Consider the following 20,628-nt stretch of genomic DNA (forward strand, 5'->3'; position numbering starts at 1 on the left):
TCCTCCAACAGAGAATTTCCTGCAAGGATGTGAAGCAGGGGATGAACAGAGCTTCACCAAGCTTTTGGGAAAGGAATTCCACAAGTTAAGTTTGGTGTTGTTAAAACAATAAAGGAACTCTTGGCAATGCTTTCATGGAGAACTCAACAAGACTTTGCTGCAGTCTGTTAAGTGAATTCTGCAGGAATGACACCCAGGCAGTCCTGAAGGGACACAAAACTCTGTCCATGGCACCACATCTGAACCACAGACATCCCTGGGACTGACACAAGCACCCTGCAGCAGTTCTTTCCCAAACCACAGGTGCCCCAAGAGCCAGCAGCCAGCTCCAGAAGGGCATTGTCACAGCACCTGTGACACAGATTAACACAGCAAATCCCTTGCAGGATATCAATTAGGATTCAGCCAGAAGTAGGAAAAGGACCAAAAGAATTTTGCAAGTTGAGCAGCTCAGCTGAACAAGCAGCAGCCTCAGGTGCACAGCACTCATCACCTTTGCTTCCCAAGGGGCAAAAAAAAACCAGGGACACCATTCCCTGCAGTGAATTTCTCAACCCCTGGGATTTCCTTAAGCCTGGAAGCTTAAAGACCTCCAAGTCTTCCCCCAGTTCTCAAAAGAGTTATCCTGCAATTACTCACTTCTCCCTGCAGCACCAACCTGCTAACAAGCTCTTCCAGGCCCAGAATTGGGGTTTGTTCTGCAATTTGAGCAGAATTCTGGAAGTGCTGAGCAATCTGTCCCCAAAGCAGCCAAGATGCACATAATGAAGCACAGATTGAACTCTCTGTGTCTGAAATCTCTGGGCTGTGCCTTCCCTTTCCTGAACAAGGCCAGAGGAGATCCTCGAGGCCAGCACAGAACTGTGCTGATAGTCTGGAAAAGAGCAGAAAGGTCAAGAAGGCACCTCAGCCTGGCTGTAGCTCTGAAAAGAGTTAATTCTCCTCAGAGCCAGCTATTAGAGGGGCTCATTAGACGCCTACAAAGATACTTTTCTGCCATCCAGTCTGACATCAGTGGAAAACCAGGAGATTCAGCAGCTCATTATGCAGTCTCCCAAACAGCAAGCAGATGGTAACAACTTTTGATCACCAACCTACACTCCCTTCAAATTGATAATCCAAGAATGAAAACCTGCACAGATCCTGCAGCAATTCCCTGGGCTCGCCATTGCTCTACAAGCAATAACAAAATGTTATATTTCTATTACATCTCCCAGCAAGAGAGACAAAAGAGAAAGCAATAAGTCAAAAAAAGCAATGACACCTGCAGGGCTGTGCAGAAACCAAGGAGTGTTTCATGACAAGTGCTTTGAAAAGAATCATAAAAAGTCTGCCTTCTGCATGGTTTTTTTTTTAGCAGAAAAGTCCAGCCTTGCCTAAGACTTATTCTATTTTGACGTTTTGCAGAATGCTGTCCTCCCATGACATCCAATCACATGTTTACATATTCATGAAATAAAATTAATGCAATTATTATGCCTCAGAGGATTAGCAAATCACTGCAAGCATTAGGAAGGAATTTGCCTTCTGCCCACAGGCAGCAGTGTGAGGATGGGCAGATGCATTATTAACCATGTCATTGTCCCCGTGGATCACCCGATCCTGGTTACCACTGGAGACAGACCCATGGACAAACGGCCTCATCTCACACACAGACTCCCCCTCAGCTGCCTTGGAAGCAACCTCTCCCTTCCTGCTGCAAAAAATCCTGAGGAAAAGTTGGAAAATGTTTCTGAAATACAACAAGACAGATTTTAATAATAAAGTCCAGTAAGGCAGCTTGGAAAGGGTCATTAATGTGCAGGGGTTATAAATCACACCCCAAACCCCTCCCTCAGTCCCAAATTATTATCATTCCATTTGCTCCCAAGCAAGGCGAGCCACAGAAAACAAAGTATGATGGATAACACAAAGAAATCTGGGAAGCAGCACAGGGGAAACAGCACCAAGTGAGAATTTCACATCCCTCTGAAGGTGACAGACACAGCCCCACCACAGTGAGCTGCAGGTCACCCACTCCACACTGTACTTCCCAAGGAGGAACAGATCCAGCCTTTGTTTTCCTCCCCTCCCCACCACAAAGTCAACAGCTCTGTAATTAACAGCAGGAACTGCAATGTCTGATGCTTCCATCAGCATCTCCAAGCCTGGAACTTGGGGCAGAACAGAGCTGGCAAGCCTTGTTTAAAAAATAAACAAAACAACAACAGACACTGCTAAACCGTCTTTGATCTGAGGAAAGTTTTGAAAATGTGACAGCTCAAAGGATAAAAATAAAAATTAAAATAAATCCAAGTCTGTTTATTTTAATCCTCGTCATTTCCAAGCTAACATCAGAATCTTTCGGTGCTTTGGGGATGCAGTGCTGCTGTCATGTGTGCTTTATTTCAAGGGAGAGTAAGATAAAGCAGCAGAGCTGGTGAAAAATACCCAGGCCCACTTTTGGGTGGGGATGTAGGTGTGGTACAACTCCCAGAAGAGCTCAGGCACTTTTCCCTGCTGTAACTCCAGCAAGGCCTTATGGATTTTATCCCTGGCACAGCATTGTCCCCCTGAGCACATCCCAGCCTTGGCAGGGGTTTCACCAACCCCAAATAAACATGGCAGGGGTTGCATGAACCTCAAATTAATGTGGCAGGGGTTCCATGAATCCCAAATTAACATGGCAGGGGTTTCATAAACCTCAAATTAATGTGGCAGGGGTTTCACCAACTCCAGATGGACCTGGCAGGGGTTTCACCAACCCCAGGTGAATGTGGCAGAGGTTTCACCAACCCAGCTGAACTGGAAGGGGTTTCATGAATCCCAAATGAACGTGTCAGGGGTTTCACCAACCCAGCTGAAATGGCAGGGGTTTCATGAACCTCAAATTATTGTGGCAGGGGTTTGACCAACCCCAAATGAACATGGCAGGGGTTTCATGAACCTCAAATTAATGTGACAGGGGTTTCACCAACTCCAGGTGAGTGTGGCAGGGGGTTCACCAACCCAGTTGAACTGGAAGGGGTTTCATGAACCTCAAATTAATGTGGCAGGGGTTTCACCAACCCCAAATGAACATGGCAGGGGTTCCATAATCCCAGGTGAAGGTGGCAGAGGTTTCACCAACCCCAGATGAACCTGGCAAGGGTTTCACACAGCCTCAGATGAACTGGAAGGGGTTTCACCCTCCCCAAATGAACATGGCAGGGGTTTCACCAACCCCAGGTGAACATGGCAGAGGTTTCACCAACCCCAGGCGAAGGTGGCAGAGGTTTCACCAACCCCAGCTGAACTGGAAGGGGTTTCACACATGTCAAATGAACATGGCAGAGGTTTCACCCTCCCCAGCTGAACTAGTGGGGGTTATATCAACCCCAGATGAACCTGACAGAGGTTTCACCAACCCCAGGTGAACATGGCAGAGGTTTCACCAACCCCAGGTGAAGGAGGCAGAGGTTTCACCAACCCCAGGTGAATGTGGCAGAGGTTTCACCAACCCCAGGTGAAGGTGGCAGAGGTTTCACCAACCCCAGGCGAAGGTGGCAGAGGTTTCACCCTCCCCAGCTGCACGTGTGCCCCAGGAAGGTTCTGAGCACGCCTCGCAGCCAGCGTGGGGGCGGACAGGGATATTGTGCAGCGGGAGCAGGAGACAAAGCTGGAGCTCTGCATCTTCCCACTCACTCCCACAGCTCGTCAGCAGCCGTCACAAGTTAATGGAAGATGTTGTGATCTTCAAAGCTGGGATCAAAGCGACTTCCCTTTGTTCAGCCCTTGATGTTTCCTCCCTTTACCTTCCTGAAAATAACAGCGGCACAATTTCTGATGGATGCCCTGCGTGCATTGCCCTGCTCTGCTCCAGCCATGCAGCAGCACTGGCCAGATCTGGGTTAAAAACAGAGAGGGTCAGACCCCCTCAGTGAAGAGTCACAAGCTGCCCTTTGTCCCTGGCTCAACCTTGTCCCCCCCTTTAACAGATTCTCTCTTGCTTCAAGCTGTTTGTCACCTGGGGGCTTCTCCAAGGGAATGCTGGGGTTCCAAGTTATTGCACTGCTGTAAAATACACCCTGGAGATTCACCCTGAAGTTTCCATCCTACTGAGTCAAAATCACAAGCTCCATCCTAAATCTACAGCTTCTCCTGCACATGCATGTGATTTAATGGAGCAAGGGAACAGAATATATTCTCCTTTCTGAAGCAGCATTTCCATGATGCACAGGACAATGCCAGTCACCAGTAATCTAAGAAAAAGCAATTTTTTAGGGCATTCAGCAGATTCTCCCTGTCTATGAACACACACGGTGCAACGAATCTTCACTTCCTACTGTTCTCCCTTGCCAAAAATATTTTAAAAAAAATAAAGCCACCTGTATAGACTCTGGAGCACAGCCTGCAAAAGCGACACAAACCAAATCCTGCCTCTCCCCATCAGTGCAAACACACAAACAGCAGAGAGGGGAAGGCAGAGCGGAACCACGAGCCCTTGTAGAGGCAGGGGAGCACATGGGCAAGCAAACCCAACCATGTTCCTGCAGCAGCTCCGTGACGCATCCAACCCCGACCCCCTCCTGCCAGGACCCAGATGTTATACAGGAATAACTGTCCCCGTGGGAATGGGGGATGGGGGACACAGCAGGGCGTGAAGGGGAAACGAGGAGGGGTGAGGGGAATGAACGCTGGAAAAAAAAAAATGGAAAAAAAAAAAGAAAGGACCCAAACAATCAGATTTGCCCATTGTTTTGAACAATCGAAAAGGCTGTTTTAGCAATTCCGCCCTGCGGGAGAGGCAGGGCACGTGCGTGGGGGAGAGAACAAGGAGAGGGGGGAAAAAAAAATAATAAAATAAAATAAAACAACAACAACAAAAAAGGGAGCAGCCCGCGGAAAGGCAGAAAAACCAAGCATCTCTGCACCATGATGTCACAGCGCCTGCTTCCCAGCCCCCCGAACCGAGAGCAGCAGCAGCAGCAACCAACATGGACTCCAGCTTTAATCTGCTGGATGGAGGAGCCCTGCGAGCGGCACACGTGTGACAGCCAGCGGGGACAGCGACAGCACTAACCTGGCAGCCATTCGGGAGCGTGGAGCGGCTCGGCAGCGGCAGCGGCAGCTAGGAGGAATTCACTGGGGATCGCCCGGCATTCATGGGGTTCATTCATTCATTCATGCGCTCGGCAGTGCGGGCCCGGAGGGTACTCACCTCCTGCAGCATGGCACGGCCCTGGCCGGGCTCTCAGGCCGGACTCGCTGCCCCGGCCCCGGCCGTGCCCATGCCCGTCCCCCCGCTCTGCTGCTGCCCGGAGCGGCCGCGGCGCTCGCACGGCTCCGGCACACGCGTGCGCAGCCTTTACATAATGCAACCAGCCCTGCCCGCCCGCCGCACCTCCGACAGAGACCCCCGAGAGCCTCCCAGGAGCTGAACAGCACTAGGAGTTAAAATCCGACAGACTGGAATAGTTGTGTTTGCCCTTGTGTACATGGAGCTTTACATAATGCAACCAGCCCTGCCCGCCTGCTGCACCTCCGACAGAGACCCCCGAGAGCCTCTCAGGAGCTGAACAGCACTAGGAGTTAAAATCCGACAGCTTGGAATAGTTGTGTTTGTCCTTGTGTATACAGAGCTTTACATAATGCAACCAGCCCTGCTCGCCCCACTGCATCTCTGACAGAGACCCCCGAGAGCCTCTCAGGAGCTGAACAGCACTAGGAGTTAAAATCCGACAGGTTGGAAGAGTTGTGTTTGTCCTCCCTGCACAGCTCTTTTCATAATTCAACCACCCCGTGCCCGCCCCACTCCATCTCCCTCTCCAAAGAGACCCCCAAAATCTTTTCATTATTTAAATAGCCCTAAGAGTTAAAATCCGACAGGTTGGAAGAGTTGAGTTTGTCCTTCTGTGTGCAGCCCTCTACATAACAAGCCCACCCCGCTCTCATGTACCCCTCTATAGAGACCCTCAAACGCTTTTCATTATTTAAACAACACTAGGAGTTAAAATCCGACAGACTGGAATAGTTGTGTTTATCCTCCCTGCACAGCTCTTTTCAACCAGCCCTGCCCGCCCGCTGCATCTCCGACAGAGACCCCTGAGCTCTCTTCAGGATCTAAACAACACCAGGAGTTAAAATCCAACACGTTGGAAGAGTTGAGTTTGTCATTCTGTGTGCAGCCCTTTACATAACGAGCCCACCCTGCTCCCATCTCCCTCTCCAAAGAGACCCCCAAAATCTTTTCATTATTTAAACAACTCCAAGAGTTAAAATCCAACAGCTCGGAATAGTTGAGTTTGTCCTTCTGTGTGCAGCCCTTTACACAATGAGCCCACCCCGCTGTCATCTACCCCTCTAAAGAGACCCTTCTCATTATTTAAACAACACCAGGAGTTAAAATCGACAGGTTGGAAGAGTTGAGTTTGTCCTCCCTGCACATCTCGTTTCATAATGCGCCCACCCCGCTCCCATCTCCCCCAAGGAACCCAAAAAAAGCGACCCTAAATGCTCTTTAAGGAGTCCAACAAGCCCCAGGAGTTAAAATCCGGCAGGTTGGAAACATTGTGTTTGTGCTCCCTGCAGCACACACACTGCCGGGAGAAAGTTTCAAAGCGTGTAAGCAAGAACAGCCAGGAAAATTAAACCCTAATTAAGTGGCAGCGTGGATTATCTGAGCTGAATTAAACAACGCTCATTCAGAGTTAAGGTGACCTCAACTCAATGTAGCCTGCTCCATCTAGGAAGCTCATTTGGTTTCTTTATTTTTTTTTTTTGCCTTGCTTATCCATGTGTAAACAGGCCTGGGATTTTTAAAGATACATTATTAAGCAATGTTTACAGACTTTCAGCATTAGATCAGGATGTTTCTTTTGAGGATACTCTATCCCTCCAAACCTGCTCGGGGACATCTTTATTCCAGAATAAGAAGATGGACTTCAGTCTCTCTCAATAAAATAAATAAGGGACAATGGGTTCCTCCTAGTATAATAAAAATTAGGGTGAAGAATTATAAGAGAGCAAAACAATCACCCAGTTTGCCTCCCAGTCTGTGAAATCAGGCCTGGTGCGTGCAAGCAAAGAGTGCAAAAACTGAACTGGAACTGCACCAACACCCCTGATTTGAGCACAAGAGTCCAGGTGTGGAATTACACTGAATTATTGGAGTCAGGATGCTGTGAGTGACCCCCTCAGGGCCACTCTGCTCCCCACTGACAACACAAGGAGTTCCCTGGCTGCTCCAAATACTGATCACTCTGCCCTTTGCCTGCTTTTGTTGCATTTTGCCCCTTCCATACCCAGGGCTGAGCATTTTCTCTTCTCTTTACAACCAGTCCCAGATTTGAGTGCTAATTCCCAGCAGAGCATCTTCCCAAAATGCTGATTATCCATCATGTCACTCCAATCAAAATCAGCGGGAGCAGGAGGTGCTCCAGCAGGCTCAGACCAGTGCGATCCAAAGGCTGATTAAAACAGGATTTTAAACTGGAAACACCACCACTATCCAGGATTTTAAACTGAAAACACCACCACACAGGATTTCAAACTGGAAACACCACCACTGTCCAGGATTTTAAACTGAAAACACCACCACCCAGGATTTTAAACTGAAAACAAAACCACCACCCAGGATTTTATACTGAAAACACCACTATATAGGATTTTAAACTGAAAACACCACCATATAGGATTTTAAACTGAAAACAACATGATATAGGATTTCAAACTGAAAACACCACCACTATTCAGGATTTTAAACTGAAAACACCATCCAGGACTTCATACTGAAAACACCACCACACAGGATTTTAAACTGAAAACACCACCACTATTCAGGATTTTAAACTGAAAACACCACCATCCAGGATTTTAAACTGAAAACAACACTTTTGCCTGGACACAACAGTACCACCACCTTCATGTCACTCAGAGATTACCTAGGTGCACATGAATTCACTTTAAGTGCCACTATTCTAATAAATTCACTGCATCCATCAGCCTGATGTCAATTTTGTTGTTTCAACTGCTTCCCAAAGTTTGCCAGCTTGAGAGTTAGGAACCTATTTCAAGGAAATTATATTTTACATTCAATTTTCCCCCTCCCCGTGCCCAAGGCAGAACCAAGGATGGTGTGAAGCACCATGCCTGGGGTTGTACCCACGTTCAGTGAGTGGATAATCTGGATAAACTCAGAGAAGAGCAACCAGCTCCAAAGGAAGCAGCACTGAATCCTTTCAACACAGCCTGGAGTCCAGGGAATGGCAAGATTTAAATGCTCCCCTGGAATCCAGGTTTGATCCACTGGGTACCAGCTGGAAGTGCTGAAAGCTGAAGCTGGATGAATCCTGACTAGACAAGAGAAACCTATTTTGGGAAGCAAACAAAACTAACCACTGTAACTAATTCAAGGCTCAATTACCCATCTGTGGCAAACATTATTATGCAAGGGTTTGTGTTCTCCCAAACACTGTTCTGTACCTCGAACCAGAATCCATTCAAGCCTCACACTTTGCATTCAACAGGACTTGGAATGAGATATCTGAATGGTCTCATTTTGTTTTACAGCCTATGGATCTTTCAGTGATTTTTTTTCTCTTCCAGAAAGTGAGAAAATAGTTAAAAACTTAATTCTTAGCCTCCACAAATTTTAATATATTTAGTCTGGATGATTTTAAGGTTTGAACAAACGCTATTTTTCAATAGTCACATGAGTTACACTGACCCAAATGCTGTGATAAATTCAATATAATGGCTACTTCGGATCTGGAGCACATAAAGGCTCAAAGCAGTTCATGGAGTGGCAGGACAAGATATGAGGTTAAGTCTAACCCACCCTTTAAACTGTCAGGAGAGAAGATGAATCAAACAAAAGCTCTGCTTCCAAAAGCACTGCAAGGGCAGGAGTAGAAATGCAAGATTTACTTAGACAAAAGCTTCTTAGGCTTATCTGGTGTGCTGAGCAAGGGGCAAAGTTATGGGGAATTTGGAAAACCACACAGCACCTCAAAAGCTTTACAAACTTCCTCAGATCTGCAAAGTTTCACCCAAAACTCTTGGAAGGACAAGCAGTTTTTACATTTCTGCAGCACCATCCCTGGCACTGAAGCCAGCTCATGGTGAGAAAAGTTAGATAATGCTGCACTGAGGATCTTTAGGAGCCTTTAAGGAAACTCTTCTGGACATAAAGCTGCAAGTTCCTGTCCTGTTCAAGAGCTGCAAGGATGCATTTTATGTCAGCACGAGTCTGGTGTTCAAGACTCAGGACAAGGACTTTACTTCATGTGTGAAGGACAATGTGAGCATGACGTGGTGACACAGCTCAGCCTGGGCACCACAGTCCTACAACCCTGCAGGAGGACCAGAGTGACATCTGGGGATCCCTCCCTCCGAGGATGCTCCAGTTTGGGGCACTGCAGCACCTTCTCCTTCCCCAAACTGCCCCTCCAGTGCCGGCAGGGCTGCAGGGCTGCCTGTAACACAAGCGCTCTCATACATATTGCATCTCCCAGCCCCGAGGAAATGAGGCACTGTCCGAGTAATTAAAGCCCGGATGGATGGATGGATGACAGATCCGGGGGACTCAGCAGGGCCGGGATGTCCAGGCTGCAGAGCATCAGGTGGGGCTGGGATCAACTCTCCAGCAGCCAGAGCAATCCTACCCTCCCTGTAAGGCACACCAGCGGTGCACAACAAAAAGAAGCCTTTAAAAGTCTGTCTGCACAACGTCAGGCAACAATGAGCACCTGGAAACATGTAGGGTTTCTCATTTCCCCCCGCAATTCTTTAATATGATCTGGTTTGAACGCTTAAAGCCACTGGGGCAGCCGCTCCCCAACATCTCTGCTTGTCAGCTGAGTTCAGAACAGAACCAGAGGGACACACCTCCGTTGTATTTCCAGTCTTTGAAAAAGACTCATCAGAAACGTGAAACCGTGTCCCGAGGGAAAACTCAGCGCTACAACCTCGAGATGTGCGAGCAGGATTAGCGCTAGTGGGTAACTGGGTGATAATTAGCATTTTGCACATGTTGAATTTGCTTTTTGCTCGTTCCACAGCTGCTAGTCATCCTTTCCAGGAATGAAGGGGTGGGCTCCTGACTGCACTGCACGGGACAGGGAGTTCTCTGCCTGGGATATTGGTTTTGTTTGATAACTCCAGCTCAGCCGTGGCTGCTCCTCCTCAAACCCCCCCAAGGATTCCCACCCTGTCAAGCAACAAGCAGCACTCTCCCTTTTCCCTTGTGCAAAACGGGCTCCTAGGCAGGTGCCAGACCAAGAACTGAGCTGGCAGTGGCATTTTCACAGAGTCCATGGATTCCTCCAGCAGTGGGGGCTGGAATCATGTGCTCACAGGCATGGGGAGGAAGAGGGGGAGGAGGAGAACAAGGGGAGAGAGAGAACAAAGTGTCAACATCTTAACTGGGACACACAAAGAGCCAGTTCTTGGTAAGAACTTAATCCAGGATTAACAAGAGGTCAGCTACCTCTGCAAGGAGACTGCACTAAAAGGAGCTAATTAGCTCTCCTTAATTGCACAAGAGGAACCACACCGAATTAAAGACATTCAGCAGCAGCAGGTCCCACCTCACCCAGGAAGCACAGCCCTACCTGCTGTCCCCAACACCATGTGGGGAGCAGGAGAGGTGCAGGATGGATGGGAGGGAAAATGCTGGAGAGAGGGTTGGAGCCTCCACAGCCAGGACAAGCATTTGTAGCCTGGCCAGAATCTGTCTAGACAGTTTCCTCATCAGCCACTGCCCTGGAGTGCCCCAAAATCCCTGAGGAAAGCACAGCCATCAGTCCACAGTGATGTCCATGAGGATGTTTAATGCACTTCTGGCCTTTTAAAATCAATGTGATCCCTGAAAATGAGAAGGAAGAGCAGCACAAAGCAAACCATTTTTTCCCTGTAGGTTGAGGACAAGAGAATCGCATCCCAGCACGGATATGCACTGCAGGATAAATGTCAGGATAGATGGAGAGCACACAGCATCAAGGACAGGGAGCAGATCCCACCTGGAAGCTGCCAGTTTGGAATGAGGCAGTGGGAAAGGCTGCCTGAGCTGCCCACCCACAAATCCCCTGTGTGGAATTTCTAACCAAGTATTACAGAGACACTCACACACCTTAAGTTCCCTGTCAGCCTCTGCTTGATACTAAACCCATCTGTTTTTTTTTCCTGTGGAGCCATTGCATGCTCAGTTCCCCTGCACTGGTGCATGTTCCACCCCAGCAGCCCTTGCTCTGCTCTGACAGATAATGGATCCAGCAGTCAGTGTGCTCGAAAATGAAGATGGACAGGCACATCAATAACACCAACAGATGTCTCTGAGATGGAGCACTAATAAAAGGAACTCCTGCCTTTATTGGGGTTACAGCACTGTGCTGAGGGCTGGGGAGATCAGGCAGACACAGGCCTGAGTGCATCTCAGCAGGATCAGCTCCCAGTTTCTGGGAGGATGAAGGGAAAAGCAAAACAGGTTGACCAGGGAAAGCTGCCCTACACACAAAGCAAAATAAAGAAACAGCAGCTCAGGCTAATTGCAGGTCCTTCTGAAAACATCACGGCAGTGCCTCCATTATTTACCCTTCCTTTCTTCCCTCAGGACAGAGCTGAATGTTTTGCCACTGTACTTCCAGTGACACTGCAGGGGCAGCCAGAAGGGACCAAAATTTCACCTCAAACCCAACACAAACGAGTTCTTGGGATGCCACTGGGAATATGAGACAGCCACCCCCTCCCTGCTCCCAGGAACGGAGCAGCAGCCCTCAGTTGTGCTGCTCCCATGCAGGCTCAGCACAAAGGGAGAGTTCCCTGACATCTGGCTAAGGCTTCAATAGCTGCCATTGGGAGAGCAGAATGAACACCAACGGAGCTGTGCCAGGGGCTGGGCTGCAGCAGCCTCCTGGTACAGACAGGCCCCATCCAGCACCCACCCTCTGCTCCCTATTCCCTGCTGCACTGAGCTGGAACAGCCCACAGCCCATTCACAAAGAGCAGGAAAATTGTCCTAATCATCCTAAAACGGCCCATGGTCCAATCTCTTCCTCCAGCACTGGCTGGTGCAGGGTGTTCTGCATTTGTGTTATTGTGTTATGGCTATTCCAGCTCCTCCATTCCTCCCAACTGTTCCAATCCATTTATCCAAACAGGTGCCAGCCTCCTGCAGCCTTCTAAAGCACTGCCCCAGTCTGTACCTTCAGATTTGCCCTGTGCCATCACTGATTTCCAACCCCAGTCCAACTGGATTCATCCCTGCTCCCACTGACGTCTTTAATTTTGCTTGGCCTCTTCTTCCAGATTCCTGAAACCTGCTGGGCTCACCCCAAAACTCACCAAAATCACTACAGGGCTACTCAGCTCCTGCTCCCATGACAGCAGAATATTTCTCCACCCTAATTCTCCCCCAGCTTTTCCCCCTCCATCCCTTCCACCCCGACAGAGACTCCCCCAGCCGGCTGCATCTCCATCCCAGCCCTGCATCCTTTTTCCCGAGGAAAGCACTCACAGACACACACACACACAAAGGGAGGAGTCCCCGCCTGCCGGGGCGATGTAAAACGAGCAGCTCAAGGATTCCACGGGCACCTGTCAGCGCATTGCCCTTCCCGGGAGAATCCTCCCGGCTCCTCCGGGGGCTCCCCGCATCCCGGGCTCGGGGGGAAACCACCCCGGAGCCTCTCTGCTGCTCCGGGGCATTTCAGGGATCCATCCCAAGCCTCACTGCTGCTGGGGGCATTTCAGGGAATCCACCCCGGAGTCTCTGTGCTGCTCCGGAGCATTTCTGGGGATCCATCCCGGAGCCTTTCCGCTGCTCCGGGGCATTTCAGAGGAACCATCCCGAGCCTCTCTACTGCTCGGGGAGCCACCCCGGAGCCTCGCTGCTGCTGCTGCTGCTCGGGGGCATTTCAGGAAATCCACCCCAGAGCCTCGCTGCTGCTCCGGGGCATTTCAGGAAATCCACCCCGAGCCTCTCTGCTGCTCCGAACATTTCGGGGGATCCATCCCGAGCCTCGCTGCTGCTCCGGGGCATTTCAGGGAATCCACCCCGGAGCCTTTCCGCTGCTCCGGGACATTTCAGAGGATCCATCCCGAGCCTCGCTGCTGCCCCCGGGCATTTCAGGAAGATTCCCCGCTCTGATACCAGCTCGGCACAGCCCGAACAAAGCCGCCTTTGCGAGTGCCCGGCTCTGGCATCCGAGCTGCCCACTGTGCAGAAAAGCTCCGGCTGTGGCTTTAAGGATGTCCTGCATCGCCCATTAACCCTGGCTGCTCCTGGCTGCAGAAATCCCGGAATTTCTGCTCTTCCCCTGCCCTTACCCATCTGCTGTGCCCTGGCACAGCTTCCCTGCGCTGCTGCATCCCAGCAGAGCTTCATTGAATATTCGCTGCTGCCGCACAGCCCTGGCACCCGAGCGGGGTTTTATTAAATATCCCCGCGGTGCAAACCTCCAGGGAGCGCTTCTGTGACGACAAAGGAGCAGAGCAGCCAGCGTGGACATAAACATCCCAATTACCTCGAAATTCCACTTCCCGGCTCCCACAAAGCTCTGCCTTTTCACCCTGGGGGGCTGCACGCCCTCCCAAACCTTATCAGGCAGCACAAAGCATCGATTTCCCCTGCTAGAACAGCAGGCAGCAACAGGAAATATTTAGAATAAATAGAAATATTTGCCTTCAACACTCGGGTATTTCCAAATACAAACTCTGGGCAAGGCCATCTCCCGCACGGAGGTTCTACAATGCAGAAGGTAACAATGTGACTCATCTTGAAAGTGTATATAAACACACTTAAAAACCTGTCTGGGGAAAATAAACAGAGCCTGTGCCTGATTCCCGGCTGGGAAAAAGCAGGAACACAGCCCTGCTGCCGTCCTTGGGTTTATACCTGCTCCAGGCAGGTGCAACAGAGGAAACAAAGCCACAGACTGCAATTTAAAGAATTTAGAAAGCAAAAAAAGCAACACAGATGGACAGGGGAAGAGCAGCAGGCAAATGAAAAATGTTGCTGACATGATAGAGGAGCGGGCAGGACTGATGTGACTCGGGGCTGATCAATCACAGCTCATGGAATGATGAAATATTTGCTCTGCATGATCAGTTAATCCCAGCCAGGAACACGTCAGAAGGGTGCCAAACAAGCTGAGATTTTCTTACACAGCAATGAGTTCAAAGGAAAGCAACAAAAGCATCACAGCACTCACGAGGCTCGTTTGTGAAAACAAACTTGAAGGGTAAACAAAGTGGAGTGGTCAACAAATATTTGAAGAATGTAAATATTGAAGAGAAAGAGAAGCTGTATTAAAAGGTTTGGGGGGTTTGTTTGGGTTTTTTTCTTCCTTTTTTGAACAATGAGTAATGGGATTATATACAATTGTGGGAAAGAAACAAGGCTGAAGTCAAATCCTCACAGCCAGGAGCAGGAGAGAAGTGGAATAAACTCATCCACTTGTCATGCTCATAAACAGCAATAGGTAACTGTAAATAAAGACAAAACTGAACCACAGAACCACAGAATATCCTGAGCTGGAAGGAACCCACAAGGATTACAACTCCTGGCCCTGTACAGAACACCCCATTGGAGCAGCATGGATCAATAATCAATAATATCACACATTTTCAGTCCCTAGTTCTGCTTTCCATTATTTCCATTTTTTTAAAGCCCAGCCTGCAGCAATGCAGGACTCTGAAGGTTTGCAATCATTGCTCTCAGGGCTGGTTGAGTGTTACAATTTCAAGGATTGTTTGGACTTGCTGCATTTTTATCCCCAAAACTTCCAAGACACACACACAGACATCCATGTGATCTGAAGTTCCATGTGGGAAATCTTGCAAAGTGACATCCAAATCTTCCCAAGTTCCTGATCTGGGCTGTGATCCTTGAAAGAACAGATGTCCTCAGGATAATTATAGCATCTCCAAACACGAGCAGGGCACAGGCTGTTTGGGGACAATTACAAGGATTCAGTTTGTGGCTCTGGGCAAGTCCCCTGTGAGAAGTGCAGGGGACAGGGATGGATGTTTGCATTTCTCATCCTGGCTCTTACTTCAGTAGAGTTTGCTCTCTTTAGAGAATTGTTTAAACTACAGCAATATTTTGCTCTCCTAAGCCAAGCTTCCAGTAGGGAATGAATACACAGCTATTAATAAATAGATTTAAAGGAAAAACATCTTTGGTCTCCATGTGCCTCATCTGCAAACCAGGACTAATTCCACTTCCTTTCTTCTACCCTTTGTCCATCCTGACTATTTAGGATGGAATTTATTCCTTCAAGCTGGAGGTGGGGCATGAAAATCTCCCAGCACAGCAAATCTCTGCTTTCAAGAGCCTCTTTTGCTGTAAAACAACACAATTTTAGAAACAGTTCCATTTCCCACACCAGTTGTGCTATCAGCTGCCTTTAAAAGAATCCATGGGGAACTTGTTCTTCCTGCTGGAGAAATAATCCAGCAGGTGTTTGAAGGAATGATGCAGCTTTAGTGCCCTGGAGCAGCCACTGAAGATTGCTGAGGTTCTGAGCCTGGCCTCCAGACTCATCCTTTTGCATGGCCTGCAGCTCAGCACGAGTCTGCCTCCCAAACCTCATTCCCAAAATGTGCATCAGCTTGTGCATCACATTTCTCTGAAAAAAGCCCAATTCCAGCTCTGAGGGCTGCACAGCCACAAGCCAATCTCCTCACCAGCAAAGGGCACTTCTTTCACATCTCCAGAGCTGCTTTATTTCTGGTCCTGTGGGGTCAGAAATAACCAAAATTACAGCTCAGCTCTCTAAAACTCCTCTGTCTCCAGTGCAAACCTTTTAATTCACAGCACCTCGTGTGTCCTCCCTGCACCAGGGCTGAGAGTTTGCAAATGATCTCTGCAGTGCTCAGGCCTGGCCACCTCCTTCTCCTGTCATTTATTTCATTAAGGGAATGATTCTAATTAAAGGGAGCTGCTCTGGAACTAAATAAGTTGTGTGTTCCCCCTCCAGCTAATTTGTTCTAATTTTATTTTCATATCTGGACATTTCCTTCTGTTACCAAAATTTTGCTACCTCCCTTTTCCCCCAAAGTCTTTTTCATTCTGCTCCATTTTCTCTTCCATTTTTCTCCTTCCAATTCCAAGGCCTGAACTTAGCTGTGGTCCAAACCACATTCTACCAAACCTGGTATTCTGAGTGGCTGAAAAATTATTCAAGATATATACCCCAAATACATGAATATCCCCAAAAAAATCCACAAATTCCTCTTTCTCTGCTCTTCTGCCACATGCATGGAGTGGCTGTGACATTGTCAAAGGAGAGTGGCAGCATTGTGCATCTTTTTTTAGTTGGGAAAAAAGCAGAGCATCTGCCCCCAGATCACTTGGCTGCGACCACAGAGAGCATTCTGTCCTGGAAAAATGGTTACAGGGGAAAAACCCACTGGAAAATGTAAAATATAATCATCAGCACAGGCCTAAATCTGGTCAAAAAGAAAATTTTAGGAAAGGAGAAGCTCAGAGAACATTCCAGCATTCTGTGCAGCATTTTGGGCTTGGTGTCTCCATTTCCTGAGCTTGGATATTCCATCCTTGGATATATTATTATTATATATGTTGCAGTTTCTATAATTTACTTCAAACAGGCTCAAAATCCTGAAATTTGTAGTTACCAATCATAACAAGCATCAATTAAAATAATAATGGCATTATGATGTACTTTCTAACCAGGCCTGAACTCAGGGGAAGGTTCAAGCAAAAACACAGTAGCTGCTCAATCAACCAAAGGAATATCATGAACTGGTTAAAACAGAGAGAAATCTGGAATTTCAGCTGGAAAAAGCAGGAAAAGTTGACCAGGACACCGTGATTCTGTCAAGAAATGCCACAAGGGTTTTGATGGCAATTTTTGCCTCTTTCAAGCCTTGCCCCTGCCCACTTGCTGAGCAGAAATGAAACAGAAATTCCAGCTATGTGAGTGTTTCTCTTCAGTCCAACACAACTATCAACACACACGGGGTGAATCAGGCACTTAGAAACGTGGGACAGTGTCCAACATCTCCTTCCCTTTGTCCCATGGAAATATCTGCTCCAGACAGAGGGAGGAGAGACTGATTTCTGTCCAACATCTCCTTCCAGCCTCTGTCCCATGGAAATCCCTGCTCCAGACAGAGGGAGAAAGGGAGACTGATTTCTATCCAACATCTCCTTAACTTTGTCCCATGGAAATCTTTGCTCCAGACTGAGGGAGAAGGATGGGGCAGTGATTTTTGCCCAACACCTCTTTCCAGGCTTTGTCCCATGAAAATCTCTTCTCCAGGCAGAGGGAAAAGGAGAGTGATTTCTGTCCAACATCTCCTTCCAGCCTCTGTCCCATGGAAATTCCTGCTCCAGACAGAGGGAGAAGAAGAGGAGAGTGATTTCTGTCCAACATCTCCTTCCCTTTGTCCCATGAAAATCTCTGCTCCAGACAGAGGGAGAAGGGGAGACTGATTTCTATCCAACATCTCCTTAACTTTGTCCCATGGAAATCTCTGCTCCAGACAGAGGGAGAAGAAGGGGAGACTGGTTTTGCCTCATTTTGCAGCAGGGAAAGTGAGGCAGAGGCAACATCAGGATAAAAAAGGTCGGTGGCAGATCCAGGAGCTCTCGTGACTCCCACAGGCAGCGCCTTCCCTCCCTTTGGATGGGACTGAGCAGTCAAACAGCACCCAGCAGCCTCAGCCCCACATTTTATCCCTTCTTGACTGAATTTTCCACATTTTCAGTGAGGAGAAGAATGTCTGGAACAGCCCCACTGCTGCCTCATTCACCTCGACTCCTGAGAGAACAAAGGCTGCAGAATTCCAGAGCCATTCCAAGCACTTTGCCCTTCACTTGACATTTCTGAGGCTGCCCCAGGACTGGAGACAGAGAGCAAGGTGATCTTGCCATCTGATAAGAGTAAAAGGCAATTTCCCAGCAAAAACAAACGATTAGGATTCAATTAGCCAAAATAATCTGCAGCCCAAGGAGAGATCTGGGGGGGAGATTCCGGGTGCTGGCAGCACACTCTGCAAAGTGCAGCTTCTTCATGGCCTGAGACAAAGAGCTGCTCTGTCTGGATGTCCTCAGAGAGGCTTCAATATGCACATATATATTAGAGAACAAAATTACAGATGTTTATCCAAATTTAAGTCAAAACTTGATGCCAAGAGCCAACCACATAAGAAACAAAAATATTAAAGGGATGATTTTACCAGTCTATTATCACACAGCAAACCCAGTCTCAGATCAAGGGCTTCAAAATGCCTTGGTTTTATTTCAAATGGCCTCCTTCCACTGCAATTTCATACTTTTACTAAAATAAAAGTTGTGTTTCACAGCCTGTTGCCACTGTGCAGACCAGGATAAAACTGGAGCTGGGCTGACCCTGCTCCTTTTTCTGCCTCTCTTGGTGCCCATGAGCACAGCCTGGCCAAGGGAATTGTGTGCAAAGCTTTCTCTTGAGTTTAGTGTACTCAGATTAGGCTCCTCACTGCTTCCTAGGGCTTCCCACTATGGAAAAAGGCAGAAAAAATAACACCAAGGGCAGAGAAATTAGACAAACCCTGCTAACAACCCCTCAGTGACTGCGTGCCACAGAACCATCTACAAAATAAACCTGCCAGCGCTGCTCCAAGCTGTCCTTCCAGGCACCTGGCACAACATCTTTGTGCTGGAAAAGGATAAAAACTGCACTTTATGGACAGCCAGAATGTTCAGGATGTATGGCCAGCTCAGAAGGTTCTGGATGCAGGGAAGATGAGCGACCTGTTAATGAGGTTTGCTCTTCCTACCGAACCGCCGGAACATTGTGATTCCTCAATCCATTTGCAGAATTCATAAGGAGCTAAGGCCTCTCCTCTCCCCAATACCAGAGCCATATTTATATGTATGTGGGTCAGCTCTGGTGGTTTTTAGCCCAGGATTATCAGCACCTATTTCTTCCCCCCTGAATAAAAGGCACAAAGGAAGATGTAGGCGCAGAAGAATCAATGAAGACAGGAAAGACTGAAAATGCAACACTTGAACCTGTGGCATGAAGGTCAAACAGCACAATCATGGAACTTCAACAGTACTATTTTGCAAAGCTTCTCCAAAAATTGAGGAAGAATTGATTTGGAAATCCACTTTCATTTGGGATCATTTGCAGTGCCACGGGATGAAGTTGTCGCTGCACACAGCAGCTCTCGAAGGCTCTGCAGCCTCAGTACAAAACTGAAAGTGCTTTAAGCAGCTTCATCATTTCCCTGGGTAATCAAGGGGCCACGTTTGTCACCCCTGTGTGTCACAGGAGGACTCCAGCCTGGAGGGGAGGACAGAACCATCCCTCCTGTCCCTGTCCCCCCATCCTGCTATTCCACATCTCAAGGAAGTGGCAAGGCTGGAAGAGCAGAGCTGGGTGGGCTGAGTGTGACAGCTCAGGAACTCCTCCTGCCCCTCTGACACTCGGATTTCCAGAGCCAGGGGCAGCCTGGTGGAGGCACAAAGCTCCCCTGCAGCCACAGCCTCCAGAATGCAGAACTGAAACTGCCTCAAGTCAATCTTCACTGCTCCCTGACATCAAACAACTTCTAATTTTAGCTCTGCTGTTCTGTAACCCTACCTTAGTTCCCATCCCACCCCCACAACTACATAATAGATCCTTCCCTCAGATAAGCAGGGTGTTGGAACATTGAGAGGTTGTTGGTTTTTTTTTTTTTCTCACCCACAGGCACTAGCAGAAAAATGAATTACAGATTTATTTTTAGTGGAGCCTTTGGCCCTTATTTCCTCTGTAGGTTCCAGATCACAGGTTCTGCAGCTCAGAATTATTCCAATCAACAGCGCAGTACAAGCAATGCAGAAGGAACCACAAAAAAAAAAAAAAAAAGGAAAATCAGACGAGCAGAGTTTTATTCAGTATCCCATTTATGGGACATCAAGTTCAGTTACCAGCTTGTTTTTGTCCCTGCAATGCTCTTCTGGCATTAGATTCTCATTTTTCATCAAAGATCTAAATTAGCTTTCATCTCTGTTGGATCATGAACTCCCCAAAACTCCTAAGAAGGAAGAGCAGGGCAAGCAGCACAGCCTGGGATGGAAGGGAGGGAGAGGCTGCTCTGGATTTTGGCTTGCTGAGATTTAAAGCTGGAGGCCTGGCTGATTGCAGATCCCGAGGAGCTGGGAGACAACAGTGATGTCAGCCTGGAGGCAAAACTGTCTCTCACAACACCAGGTCACAATCTAGAGATGCAAACAGCATTAGGAGCACAGAAATCACTGATTAACACAAGACACCAGACCCTGCTGAGGCAAATCGCTGCTGTCATCTGTCCTAGCAGCGTCCTCGGGGGCTGCAGCATCATTCCTGCCACCAGGACGTGTGCTGGAGCACAGTGACGCCACAGCAGCTCCTTCATCATGCCACTGCCACACTCCGGTGTCACCCACCCACCCTGGCTGTCCCCTGCCACACTCCAGTGTCACCCACCCACCCTGGCTGTCCCCTGCCACACTCCAGTGTCACCCAGCCCCTCTGGCTGTCCCCTGCCACACTCCGGTGTCACCCACCCACCCTGGCTGTCCCCTGCCACACTCTGATGTCACCCAGCCCCCCTGGCTGTCCCCTGCCACACTCTGATGTCACCCAGCCCCTCTGGCTGTCCCCTGCCACACTCCGGTGTCACCCACCCACCCTG

At 48.6% G+C, this 20,628-nt stretch overlaps 1 protein-coding gene across 16 annotated transcripts in view; it reads right to left on the reverse strand.

The window, feature by feature from the left end:
- The window catches only part of GRAMD1B (GRAM domain containing 1B), a 133,707-nt gene that overhangs the window by 40,956 nt on the left and 72,123 nt on the right, over window positions 1-20,628 (reverse strand). Inside the window, exon 1 of one of the 16 annotated variants that reach the window (XM_033081802.2) lies at window positions 13,285-13,308. The exons of 13 other annotated variants lie outside the window; for them this stretch is intronic. Coding sequence is in view for 1 of the 3 variants with exons in the window: in XM_033081799.2 (XP_032937690.1) it covers window positions 5,042-5,052 (11 nt within the window). In the remaining 2 variants the exon portion in view is untranslated. Of the gene's footprint in view, window positions 1-5,041; window positions 5,148-5,179; window positions 5,237-13,284; window positions 13,309-20,628 lie in introns of those variants that run through there. 2 more of the 16 variants (XM_033081801.2, XM_033081799.2) reach the window with 2 other exon arrangements.

The sequence above is a fragment of the Catharus ustulatus genome, chromosome 28 (genome assembly GCF_009819885.2).
Source record: "Catharus ustulatus isolate bCatUst1 chromosome 28, bCatUst1.pri.v2, whole genome shotgun sequence".
NCBI classification, from domain to species: Eukaryota; Metazoa; Chordata; class Aves; order Passeriformes; family Turdidae; genus Catharus; species Catharus ustulatus.